Source organism: Cyrtonyx montezumae, unplaced genomic scaffold (genome assembly GCF_038088225.1).
Source record: "Cyrtonyx montezumae isolate F1298 unplaced genomic scaffold, pur_monq_1.0 scaffold_8, whole genome shotgun sequence".
Taxonomy (NCBI): domain Eukaryota; kingdom Metazoa; phylum Chordata; class Aves; order Galliformes; family Odontophoridae; genus Cyrtonyx; species Cyrtonyx montezumae.
In genome coordinates this window covers 109,492,128-109,505,082 of record NW_027072089.1, presented here as the reverse complement: position 1 = coordinate 109,505,082, position 12,955 = coordinate 109,492,128, and the positions used below count along the sequence as shown (strand labels likewise).

The following is a 12,955-nucleotide window of genomic DNA, read 5'->3' as shown; positions in this document are numbered from 1 at the left end:
TCCTTTTCATACTCCCATAGGCTGTTTGAAGATGAAAAGCAGAAATATGTCTTGAGCCTAGCAGACCATAGAAAGCATTTACCAAAGCTGAGCTCACTGACTTTGTTGTTCAAATAAATTGTTCTTGAGAAATATAAAAAAGGCTCCAAAAAAGTAGTATTTATCAAACTGAGAAAATGCAGGGGGGCATCACAAAGTATTAAAAGGCAAATACATGTCATTGTTCAAGTAGCTTCTGAAATAAGCTCCCCAACTCCTAAAGGGAATAAGATTTTGTTTGTTAAGAATTACTCTGTAATTGATCTAACATCCTGCACTCATATTTAGCTAACATTGTTATGCATGGGATTTGTGCCAATAACCTGAAAAAAATGATATGAAATTAGTCTTGCAGTTAATTTATGGTGCATTTAGAAGGCTGGAAAATTAATGTAAAGGAAGATAGTTAATGTTTACAGTAACAATAGAGTTTGCTAGTATGTCTCAAGTAATTTGTTAATATTTTTTAAAGGTTCAAAACTTCCCATTATTTTCACCTTCTTGTCATAACATCTACTTCTATGTTACATTGCAAACATCCTTTTAAACAGAATTCTGCCTCTTCTAATCCCTCCAGATACAAACTTACTGCATCAATAAAATGACTTTTCCTGGTGTAGCACTGCCACAGTTTTTTTGCTGTTACCTTTGCCCAGCTGGACTGGCATGCTTTCCGATTTCATCATTCTCTGCTGCTGTGCCTGGTGCTGATGGTAGTGGGGGGCTTCTGCTGTCCCACGGGTGGACCCTGTTGTTGGAGGGAAGCTGCCTGCCCCAGCAGCAGGGCCTCCAGTGCTACCTGAAGCCATGGCTGGAGCTATCAGTTTTCGTCCAAAGTTCAGTAAGCTGTTGGAGACTTTATTGATGTTCAGTGGGGCAGCCTTAGCACTGGCACTGAAAGGAGAATAAAACAAATCATCCCATCCACATAAGCACTGTCAATGGCTCTGACAGATGTAGGAATGCACACATTTGTTTTCCAAAATGGAGCAAAAGTAATACAAGTGCTGAGCATCACAAACAGTGTGTTTTACCATGAAACATACACAGGAGCCACAGGGACAACATGGTGTGGGTTTTTCCCAACCAGTAGTGGACAAATTCATTTGGTCCTTTCTTCCTGAAAAACACAGACTAAACCTAAGGCAGTTGTGCCACTTTCCTTAATTAGGGTTCTTACCTGAAAGAAGATACAATAAAGTGTCAACAAGCAATCCATGCTCTGAATGATCAGAAACAGATGATCAGAAAACTTGGACTTTTTACACTTCTTATTCCAAGACTACTTTAGTATTTATTTCTGTTGGATTATATTTTCTTAAATGTTTAAAATAACTAAAACCTAAACAATTCTTTTAACAAACAAAACTATCGCCAGGCTTTATTTTAGGTTGGCAAAGCTAGGTGAATTTTGCTCTTATGTCACCCTTTGCTCATATCAGCCATTTCTAGCCAAGTGCTTTATTAAGTGAATCCTGACTGCAAAAGTGGTTTTGGCTGAAGAATGGCTTCAGGATATAACACATACTGGGTCACTATCCTTATCATTGTTACCTTTTATTTTTAACTACAGTGGAAATTTAATTCACTTCAGTTACATGCAACATTAAGAATGAGGAAATTACTAAACCATTTAATCTGTCTAAAATAAAGAGGCAAAGCAGCTTCTAATTCCCAGTAGAGGTGTTCACATAACCCCGAGATCAGCAATGCCACTGCTATTTGTTCATGCAGTATTTTTCTGTTTTATATAATTAATGCTTGAAATACTCTGCACAGAAATATATCACAGTCACAGAGACCTTTCCACTCCTGAAGTTTTATTTTACTGATCTACACATCAGTGATATAAATAGTCATGTTTAAGACAGTTGAAAAAATATATTCAATTAAGGACAATGCAATAATTGTACTGGGAAAAAAACAGTTTCAAAATGTTTTGGGGAAGTTTAATTAAAAATGAATTACAAATAAATTAATATAGGTGACTTGTAACTTGTGCACATGCCTGAAAAAATAATTTTGCTTTTTTCTTATTATATCATTTCCTAATTTGTCTTCATATATATGTATTTTTCAAATACACAAATTCCTAGTGTTGCTTCCCAGTTTATGGAAGCTGGAATAATTTCTGGTTACTGACTGCAGTATGTTTACATATCTCCACATTTTATTGTTTCTGATATTAAAAAAGTCTGTAGTCACTTCAGAGTGACTGATAAACTGAATTAAAAAAGAGTATTTGCAGAGTTATAAAATGGCCCTGCAGGAGTTCCAAATGGTTTCAAAAGCAAATGAATATTTCTAATGATTTTCAAAAGGGGACATCCTACACTGTTTACTATTTTTCTTTTTCTGAAAAAAGCAGAATTGGTCATTAATCAGAATATATAACATTCATGTTGAAAAAGACCTCTAAGATCAAGTCCAACTATCAACCCACCACACTAAACCATATCTTTCAGTGCCGCACCTACAAGTTTCTTGAACACCCCCAGGGATATTCCACCACTTGCATGTAACAGTGCAGGGACACTTAAGGAAGCAACAAGGGGTTTTCTCAATTTCTTGATATATATGTGGCATCAGAAGAGTCAGCACAGGGATTTTTGTTAAATTATTTCATAGAATCACAGAATCACAGGGGTTAGAAGGGACCTCAAGAGATCATGGAGTCCAACCCCCCCTGCCAAAGCAGGTTCCCTACACCAGGTCACACAGGTAGGCGTCCAGGAGGGTCTTGAATATCTCCAGAGAAGGAGACTCCACAACCCCCCTGTGCAGCCTGTGCCAGTGCTCCGTCACCCTCACCGTAAAGAAGTTCTCGTGCACATTCGTGTGGAACCTCCTGTGCTGCAGTTTCTGTCCGTTCCCCCTTGTCCTGTCTCCACACACTGCTGGAAAGAGTCTGGCCTCACCACTTTGTCCCCCACACCTCAGATACTTATAAAGCTGGATCAGGTCCCCTCTCAGTCTTCTTTTCTCAAGGCTAAACAGACCCAGTTCACTTAGCCTTTCTTCACAGGGGAGATCCTCCAGGCCCTTCACCATCTTTGTGGCCCTCTGCTGGACTCTTTCCAAGAGATCCCTGTCTTTTTTATACTGGGGTGCCCAGAACTGGACACTGTACTACAGATGAGGCCTCACCAGGGCAGACTAGAGAGGGAAGATCACCTCCCTTGACTTGCTGGCCACTCTCTTTTTAATGCATCCCAGAAGGTCATTGGCCCTCCTGGCCACGAGAGCACACTGCTGGCTCATGGTCAACCTGTCATCCAGCAGGACACCCAGGTCCCTCTCTACAGAGCTCTTCTCCAGTAGTTCATCCCCCAGGCTGTACTGGTGCATGCAATTATTCCTCCCTAGGAAGGAGGAATTTCTTCATTCCAGAAGGAAAATGGGCTGTAGCTACGAAGGTGGAAGAAATAACAAATGCTGCTTTAGCAGATATCAAGTAAATATGAATAGTCTGCAATTAATCTAATTATAGCACCAATTTTAGGGGGCATGCCAGTAGTAACTTTATTGAGATTCAGAACCTTAACATCAATATTTGGCATTTTTTCCTCTTGGTCTGCTCAAACAGTTCAATAAAAATCCAGGTGATATATATCACTCACATGAACTATCAACTTAGAACAAAGATAATGACTTGTACAGTAAGTCCTAGGTTTCTTTTGCCTCTAAGTCTGGAGTGCTGACAATCAGTAAAAAAAAAAAAAATAAGTTGACAACACAAAAGCTAGTATTTAACAGAAGAAATCTTTTTCTCTGAGAAGCTACTCAAGCAACAAAGCCACTGAATGCTTTGAGTTAACTGCATCATTGGAATCCTGATGGTCCAGGGATGCACGAGAGAAAGCTTTTGTAAAGAAGCAAAGAGAATAGAATAAAATGTTGAGATTATGGAAACTTTAAGCTTTGTCTCTTTGTGTATTTGTGTCTGTCAGTATGTTGCTTTAAAAAAAGAAAAGAAAAAGGTTTCCTTAATAAAAAAATATTTGTTTATTTTTCCTTCTAAGCCATTTAACTTATTTCTTCGACATACACATAGATAAGTTAGTTTATTTGGAGTTTTCAAATAGTTTCAGAGAGACTTCTTGAGGTAATGCACTAAACAAACAATAAACACCGAACAACTTATCTAAGCCATTATGTTGAAAATATGTTTAAAAATGTCTTCAACGACAATATGCAATAATGTCCCGTGATTATTTGAGAATTAGAAAGGGTAGTCACTGCAGTTCCTAATCCCTGCGTGTGACTCAGCTCTAAACTGAGACTGCTAGTGAGCAGCTCAGAATACATGCATATATGTGAAAAATGAGAAGTGATGCTATCTGTAGTGCTTGCTGAGATGTGAGCTTAACAAAAGTATCTGTAAGTAAAATTCACTGTGAGATGTCAGTGAATTACAGCTTCAGAAAATGAACAATAGCAAGGTGTTATATCTCTGGAAAAGGTGTATAAATCTAAACTGAAGTTCAGGAAAAGAAGAACAATGCATTCTTACTGTTTAAATGTCTGATATATAAACACAAAGGATGATTACAGCCATTAAGCACAGATCAATGTCTACATTTTAGCCATCTAAATGTACCAGACGTGCACAACAATTACAAGAAAAATGCTGATTGATTACGTTGTAGAGTTATCAGCAGATGCATTTAAAAGTAAGGCCTCAGTTTAAAAATATGAATATCAAGGAGATGTGAATTCCATCAACGAAGCAAACAATTTTGTTCTATCACAATAAGCATCATTGACCTTGACTATGAATGGTATATTTTTAAACTAGCAGTGGGAAGATGATTCAATCACTGCAGTTTTTGCTAAGACGAAAATGTTTTGTTTTAAGCCAGCCTTATGCAAAGGCATTTTTATCTTCAGTAAGCAGCCATTATGAGAGATGAGAGAAAAATTTATGAATATGACAGATTAAAAGGTTTTATATATGACAAAATAAGTAATACATGCTAGAGATCTCTGAAGATATTTTAAATATAAGCAATAAATGCTATGGAGTTGTAAAGATATTTTAAATATATTATTGAATCTGTGGAATTAAAGATGAAAAAGACCTGGTAGCTTATCTAACCCATCTCTCTGCTCACTGATGAAACATTTTCTAATGACACATCTTCTCATTTCCTCTTTAGTTGAATCTTGACCAGATTTACCATGTCTGACCTACTCTAAATAGTCTTGTGCTGGGACAGATTTCTTAGTTATTGCCCTATGTGAACTATTCTAAGCAGTTTCTCCAGTGCACAATCAACAGATTTAATGGTCATTTGTTTCCTTAGAATTGAAGTTTTCAACAGGTGTAATTCCAGGTTGGGCTTTGTGATTTTCTTCCCCAAAAAATCTTCAAAATGTTTTTCTTTAGATTTTTTCAAAGTATTATTACTTTTTTTCCCCCAAAGCTTGGAACCATTAAAAATAAAATAAATGTGATAGAGTGCAATAGTTTCTGTCTTCAGGAAAAGGCGTCAGCCACCTGCACTGATGCTTTGGTTATCATGCTGGAGCATGGGCACCATTAGATAACTCACCAACAGGTAAAATGTTACTGATAGAAGCCATTTCTGAAAAAAAGTGAGGAAGGGATGCTATAGAAAGTTTCATTAAAAATTCATTCAAACTGGATTTACATTAAGTTAACTCACGTAGCTTCTGTTACATTGATACTACAGATTGCAATTATATGTGCTACTGGAAGTAGCTCAGCTATCTAACTCAGGTTGGCTGAATGTTTTACTCCCTGCTTTTAGTAAATGTGCCATTGTGTAACTTAGCCTTAAAACAAAATGCCAGTGAGCTGATCAATTATCATGCAACCTTAATTTTTCATAAAAGAAAACGATTCAAAATAAATGTCATGAACTGAACGCATGCTTTTAGCACTGCTTATGTAACTCTCGTTTGGGATAAAAGTGACTTATGAAACATTTTATTTATGTAAGATATTAGTTCAGTGAAAACAGCTTCAGAAATAGCTTACCGGGTTTTATTCATCAAGTCTGCTCCACGCGCTTTGTAATAATCTAAATTTTGTTGGAACTGCTGAGTCACTGGTCTTGGATTTTTCTAAAAAAAAAAAAAAAAAAAAAAAAAAAAAAAAAAAAAAAAGTAGTATTAACTATCCTTTAAGAAAAGCACACTATAATGGATTTTTTTCTGAAAGATTTAAATTGAAGACAAGAAATTTGTTTCTTAACAAAGATTACACATTTAAAGCATAACTCATTTTCCCAAGATCTTGGTTTCTAAGGTCAATAATGGTAGTTACACAAATGTGCAGTCTTAAGATCATTAGAATAATACTGAAAGTTAGCAGTAAGCCCTCTCCTCACCAACAGAAATCAGTTTCACATGGGGAAGACAGTGCTGCCTGCTGTGATAGCACTTCTAACTAAAGCAGTAGTTCTTGGCAAAGTTCAGACACAGACGTAATTTATTCCTTTATCTCAGGTGCAGAATGTTACCATCTCCAGGCTAAAATGATGTGATTTTAAAGGAAAAGATAACACTAAGGACAAAGCAGCGCTTACATACGGCAATAACCGCGTAGAAATGTGAATGTGGGTTAAGCAAAGAAAAGAGCCCAGCGGAGCACTGCCACTAGATGGCACTCGGATACTTTCTCTTCCTTAAATATCCCCTGCCCAAAACCGAGGCCACAAAGAAAGCATAGTTCTCCAGTAACAAAGTCTTTGTAATTGATACTGAAATCAGAAGCTATTTGTAAATGTCCGTCACAATAAAACTATTTCACTGGAGCCCAGTAGTTGTGAAAACATCTCTGGAGATGGTATTTTGACAACTACTTGAAGAGATGTGAATGTAGAGTACATGCATAAAGAGTTCTGACTGAACTACAGCAACCTGAAGGACATTATTTGGAAGAAATTATTTAATGCAAATATTTTGAAGTAAAAACAAAATGCATATTGTTTAAATCAAAACCAGCAGAGATTTATGGAGTCGCTGTATATGCAATTTTGAATGAGAAGAGAAATGCTTTAGAGGTACTCTTCTTGTAGGAAAAAGAAACCGAAATTATAAAATTCACAGTAATGATCCAATATACTGACTAAAACAGGTGTAAATACTTTCTGATTATTTGCTTCAAAGATTTGATCATTCATAGGCTGTTGCCTTACATTCTGATCTGCCTTCTTATCTCTTGTTAATAATAAATATAGTTTTAACGAACTATGCAATGACCTTTCTGAAATAGTTGTTCACAGCTGAAAGCACATTACATTCTTCATGGAGTTAGTCACACACTGTATCCTAACTCTCCTAATTTCATTTTATGCTGTAGTATCCATGCTCTCTTCTTTTCCACATGTAACTGCAGACAACCCTCTTTCCTCGAAAGCCTTCTTATTTTTGGAAGAGGTACAGGAGTTGCATTTTAAAGACCAAACTATTGCACATGCATAACAGGAGACAGGAAAATGTAAGGAAGTTGTAGGTATCAAAGGCCAGGATGGTTTCTGGGGTCAAACTTAAAGCTGGGAATTTCCAGATAGTTTAATGTTGCCAGACTTAAAATTGTATGACAGGTCTTATTCCCTTTATTTGGAAACACATTAAACATTTTAAAAATATATCCTGTTTGTAATGTTCATTAAAAATGAAACAAAAACTAAAAGCTATTAGACAAGCTTTAAAAACATTCTCATCTATTCTACCACACGTTTTTTTCCTCTTGTTATAAAAACAATATTTGCATAACTCTACCCATTCATATGGCTTGTAAGTCAGTCCTCATCAACTGACAGCAATAACAATGAATCAGCTTTAGTTACTATTGCTCTAGTTTGGTAATTCAATGCATTTCTATGATAATCAAATCCAAACTGACGTGAGGAGGATAACTGATGTTCCCGTGACTACTCTGCAAGCAATCAGTGTAACTTTTCTCCCGTGAATTAAATAACTTTTTCCTTCATGTGATTTGATTCCCATTTCCACAAGGTGCAAGAACACAAGATCAACAGAATAGCTATCACTTCTAATTCCAAGGGCAGCCCTTTGAAAAACTTACTTTACCAGCTGCTACTCTGTTTTGCAATATGACCAATAACTCAATATATATTCTAAACTTGGCAAAACCAGTGGAATTTGTTCTCTACCACCCAATAAACAAACAAACAAACAACTTCACTTAAAGAAGAAAGAGGAAAAGAACAGTTTCTTGAAACATATTTATGCAGAAATGACGAGTAATTCAAGGCACAAAAGACTGATCTACTATCTAAGCACTTAAAGCCATTAATAGGAATAACAAGCTAACGAATATATGAATGAGGCTCAAGCATTACTTTCATAGGGGACCATTTAAATTCCTGTGAGGTTTGAAGATATCAAAAGAAGAGGCAGTTTAAAGTACTATTACATGCAGTGAAAAAAATGCCTTCAGAAAAAAAAGATACTGGAAAAACAACATTAGAAATGCAAGACAGTAAATACCAAGTTGTTGCTCAAAATCTTTTTGTAACACTGTGAAGTCATCCATATAGGAAAGTCTGTTATTAAAAACTAGCCAACACAAGTATCTGATATACGTGTTAGCAGACCAGTATCTGCCAGTACTTACACAGAAATGTTGAGAATTCTGAAAATAGCACTTTGGAGAACAGAAAGCATGGTTTTATGAGGTTTATGATTTTCATACTGTTATGATAATATCCTTTAAATCTTATATTTTAATCAAGTCATTAGAAAAAATATAAGGAACAAAAAGAAAAACCTGCAGTTACATCTCTTCTCTATGAATTTTCAGTTAATTCCCCAGTCTAAGCATGCAGTTTCAGCTATCCTCTATGTTACACACCATATATTAGAAAAGAAGATTAAACAAATTTATTTACAGCAAAACGTAGCTTTGTTGTCTAAAATATTCACAGAAACCACATTCTTTTTCCTATATAGTATAATTTAGAATGATCCTATTTATATTTTTAATTACTTAGGCTAGTAAACTTTTTCCTTCTTTTTTCCAATTTATGTAATTATTTTGACTAATTCCTCAGATGAAATCTTTTAAGAGGAAAATCTTGTTTAAATGACAGTGAAATCAACCCTTCACATTAGTAATTTGTTGAAACCTCCTAATAAATTGTGTAAGGGCATTAAACAGATTAACACATTTAGGTTTTTTTCCCTTCTGAAGGAAAGAGAGTGCAGAAATACTAGAGAAAAGCTGCCTGTGCCAGTACTACAAATCCCTCTTCCCACACCCATCTTTGGTAGCAGTCTGCTGGCTTTATAATTCTTCTATTCTTACATTTCTACCTAAAGTAAGCTTAAACTGGTGAAAACTGCCACATTCACACTTCCAGAAGAATCGCACACTAAATAAAGACATGGAAGCACATGTAGGAACTGGTGCAATTTTGGACTTCAACATTTTTAAAACAACATATATGTATATATATATTTTTGTATGCATCTCTTAAGCATATATTAGCCACAGCTCCAATAGAAAAGATGTTTTAGGATGTTTCAGGTATTTTAGGTACACCTGACTCCATCCTAATTTTAGAATACAGGCCCTCATTTACAGGTTGACAGTACTGTTCCAAACATCCATTAAGCTACCTGGGAGCTGCTGGGGACTTTCTGCTTTGCTTTATGGGAAAAGAGCTGGAGCTCAGCCATACCCATACCCACTCTTCTCCCAAGTGAGGGAGCTGAGAATAGGGTCAGAATCCCACAGAATGCAGCTTCCTTAAACTTGCAGAAACTGCTGAAAACCTCTCAGATCTCCCACCAGTGAGGGGCTGTGATTCATACACATAAAACTCCACAGTATCACCCCTTCCCTCACAGGCCTCCAGGGACACACTGTATTGGACTATCCACAGAGCTGCGTGACACCACTCACAGGCACACTGCTCTGCAGTGCACTGGGGAAACCACGCTATGCTGTTGCATTACGTTTGCTGAAACCATCTGAATACACATTATTTGCAAAAGTTTCCACACAGGTGCTAGTGGAGGATTGTATACAACATTCTTCTTTTCTTTGTCTAGGTGTTTCCTTGTCAACTTTTCCTCGTATATTAACAGGAAAAAAAAATATCTGATCTAGTTCTGCACAAAATCGGAAGGCCCAGAATAAGAGACAACAATGAAAAAAGATTTTCAATATGTCTGATGAAAAATGAGACTTATTTCAGTGAACGTGCTATTGCCTCAGTGCCGAGGGAAAAGCACTCGTCATTAGAGAAATGAATTGCTCAGCTGTTTATAAGCAAAAAGCTCTGGGGGAATTTCCTGAGGCCCAAAACACAAAGCATTGCAGGGTTACACAAACATATGTTGCAGGTGTTTTAGGGTAGACAGGTGGGAAAACCTCAACTACTGAAAAATACTCCACTTAATAGATTGTATCTGAAACCAGATAACCTAAATGCAACAGAGGAAAAAACAAACAGAACAGCAACAGTGAATTACACATCCACATAGCAATACTCTCACTAAAATAATTATCTCCCTACAGCCAAATGGGACTTGTTTTTTTTTTTTTTTTTAAGCAGTTTTCCTCAATATATTAAACAAATGTTGTTACACATCTTTTTTTTTTTCCAAAATGAATAATATTTTAAGCCACGAACAAAGAACAAACTGAACATAGACAAAGAAGAGAAAGATAATGATCAAATGTTCTTTTTTTTTTTTTTTAAATAGATAGTTTTAAGGAGACACTTTGCTCCTTTTTCTCTTTCTTAGCTAATAGGACAATATTTCCTTTTTCATAATTCTGATACAGGCTAAAATACTTCTGTATTAAATTACTCTTTCTTTTCATTTGTCTCTAATTGAAATTGGAGGAGCACCTGACCCTATATTCAGTAACAATGAAGGGGTCTGCAAAGCTATACCTTTTCCACCTACATCACCTTTACTTATTTCTTAAATAAAAGATACAAAAACAAGGGAAAAATGGTCTGGGAACAGAGCAGGAACACAGCAACTTAAAGGCGAATAAAAATCTTTGCAGTTCAGTTCTGCAGCAGTTTTTCACTGATAACTCACTGATAATTAATATGAACTGCATACTAATGATTACCTAATAGTCTAGTTGCAGAGTGAATTTAACCTTTCCTCTTTTTATTCATTTGTCAATCATCCAAGAATCTGTCTCCACTCTAAAACTTACACAGTATAACAAATGGCTTCCCATTACATAAACAGGACAAAGTATTTTGTATACTAACCATAAAACCATCCCAGACTCTAGAGCATTCAAAGTATATGCCACTCCCATAACAAAACTCTTGTATTTCTCCTCTCTACCTATTCGTTCACGGGAATGAGCAATTTATCCAAGCACAGAAAGTATTCCATCATCCACCTACAAACCACAAAGTACTTAATAAAGAGAAAAAAGAACCAAACAGCTGTAATGTATTAGAGGACATAATGTGCTATGGCCAATTTTAAAGTGGTTCAATGCCAATAGTTAAATATTATCCAAAACATAGGCTGACGGTCTGCATCTATCATCCCTAGATATGATAGCAGAACAGCATGGAAAATATCATGCACAGAAATAATAAAGAACTTCTTTACTCACAGGAGTCAGGAGATCTGTGCACTAATACTGGCTTTGGCACAGAAACATAATCCTCAAACTGGGAATAATACTTCCTGTTTACATTTTTCAGAAAGATGCTGTGGGTCTCAGTCGCAGAACTTGTTATTTACAATGCAATAACTGCATGAAGAATTATCATATTTAATTGCTTATGAAGAAAAATTAGGGAGCACTATTTTTCCAAAATAAGAAAAAATCCCAGAAAGAACCGAGAAGGAAAGAAATTCTGGTAATTGGGTCAAGGCAGGAAGAAACCCCCAAACTCTGATCAATCCCAAATAAATTATCTCCAGTTTTCTTCCGTGACAACCCTTCATCCCCCTGGCAACTAGAAAATTCAAATATCAGGATGATATTTTAAATACTGTGCATTTTGGTCTGTTTTTAACTTCATGCACGCATGCTTTCTCTCACATGGGCATTCTATGACAAGAGATAAAGAAATGAAAAAAATGACAAGCGAGATTTAAAAATACTTCAGTGACTTGACTGAAAGAAGTTTCTAGTTGTCAGTTTAGGATCATTGTCCTACCTTACTCGAAAGCCTTTTTTTTTTTTTTTTCATTTATCATTTTATACCATATTGCATTTTAACAGGCAGATCAAATGATCCCACATCAGCTTTTATTGATATTCCAGACAAAAAGACTCCAACTTGTCAATGCTGAAGTTCATAACCTGTGTAAAATCCCCATCTTGCATAAACAGAATCACTTAAGTACCTTTTAAATCTGCCTCTTAATTTAGTCATCTACTTTTCAACGGAACCCTTAGTTTTAAGAAATAAATTAACTAAATAGTGAGGTATAAATCTGACAGCGCTCAGCCCTACCCCATGACAGATTTACACACTGGCATCTTGCAGCCCTGCGCGGTTAAAACAAGAGTTTTACAACACTGTGGAGGAAAGATCCAGGGTTTTCAAGAGAACACACAGCAAGCCTTGCTTTAAACCCTGGAATGTTCCAAATTATGATATTTAAAATATGACATCTTTATGTACAGAAAAGCTACCATATTATAGTTTTATTGGCACTCGTTTTGGACAACCTGCATAACTCACTGATGGTTGTGTGAGTAACGCAGTTAACCACACTTTTGGTATTATGTCTTCCCCAGACACATGCTTGTACACAAATCCCATACACCTGGAAAAAAAAAGTCTTTTAGGTGCTATTTGGTTATGTCTGCTGCGTGGAAAAGAAACAGAATAATTTATGATCTCTATATGATGTGCCAAGTAGAACACTTGAAAAAGGTCCCTAGGGAGTGAAAAATGCTCTTTCAAAGAGCCTCATG

General features: G+C 36.1%; 1 protein-coding gene across 3 annotated transcripts in view; it reads right to left on the bottom strand.

Moving 5' to 3' along the window:
- TBC1D5 (TBC1 domain family member 5) overlaps window positions 1–12,955 on the bottom strand; it is a 370,590-nt gene that overhangs the window by 50,061 nt on the left and 307,574 nt on the right. For all 3 annotated transcript variants that reach the window (XM_065752695.1, XM_065752698.1, XM_065752696.1), the window contains 2 exons: window positions 6,044–6,129; window positions 686–933 (listed from right to left, as the gene is read on the bottom strand). In XM_065752695.1, the coding sequence (XP_065608767.1) occupies window positions 686–933; window positions 6,044–6,129 (334 nt within the window). The remainder of the gene's footprint in view (window positions 1–685; window positions 934–6,043; window positions 6,130–12,955) is intronic.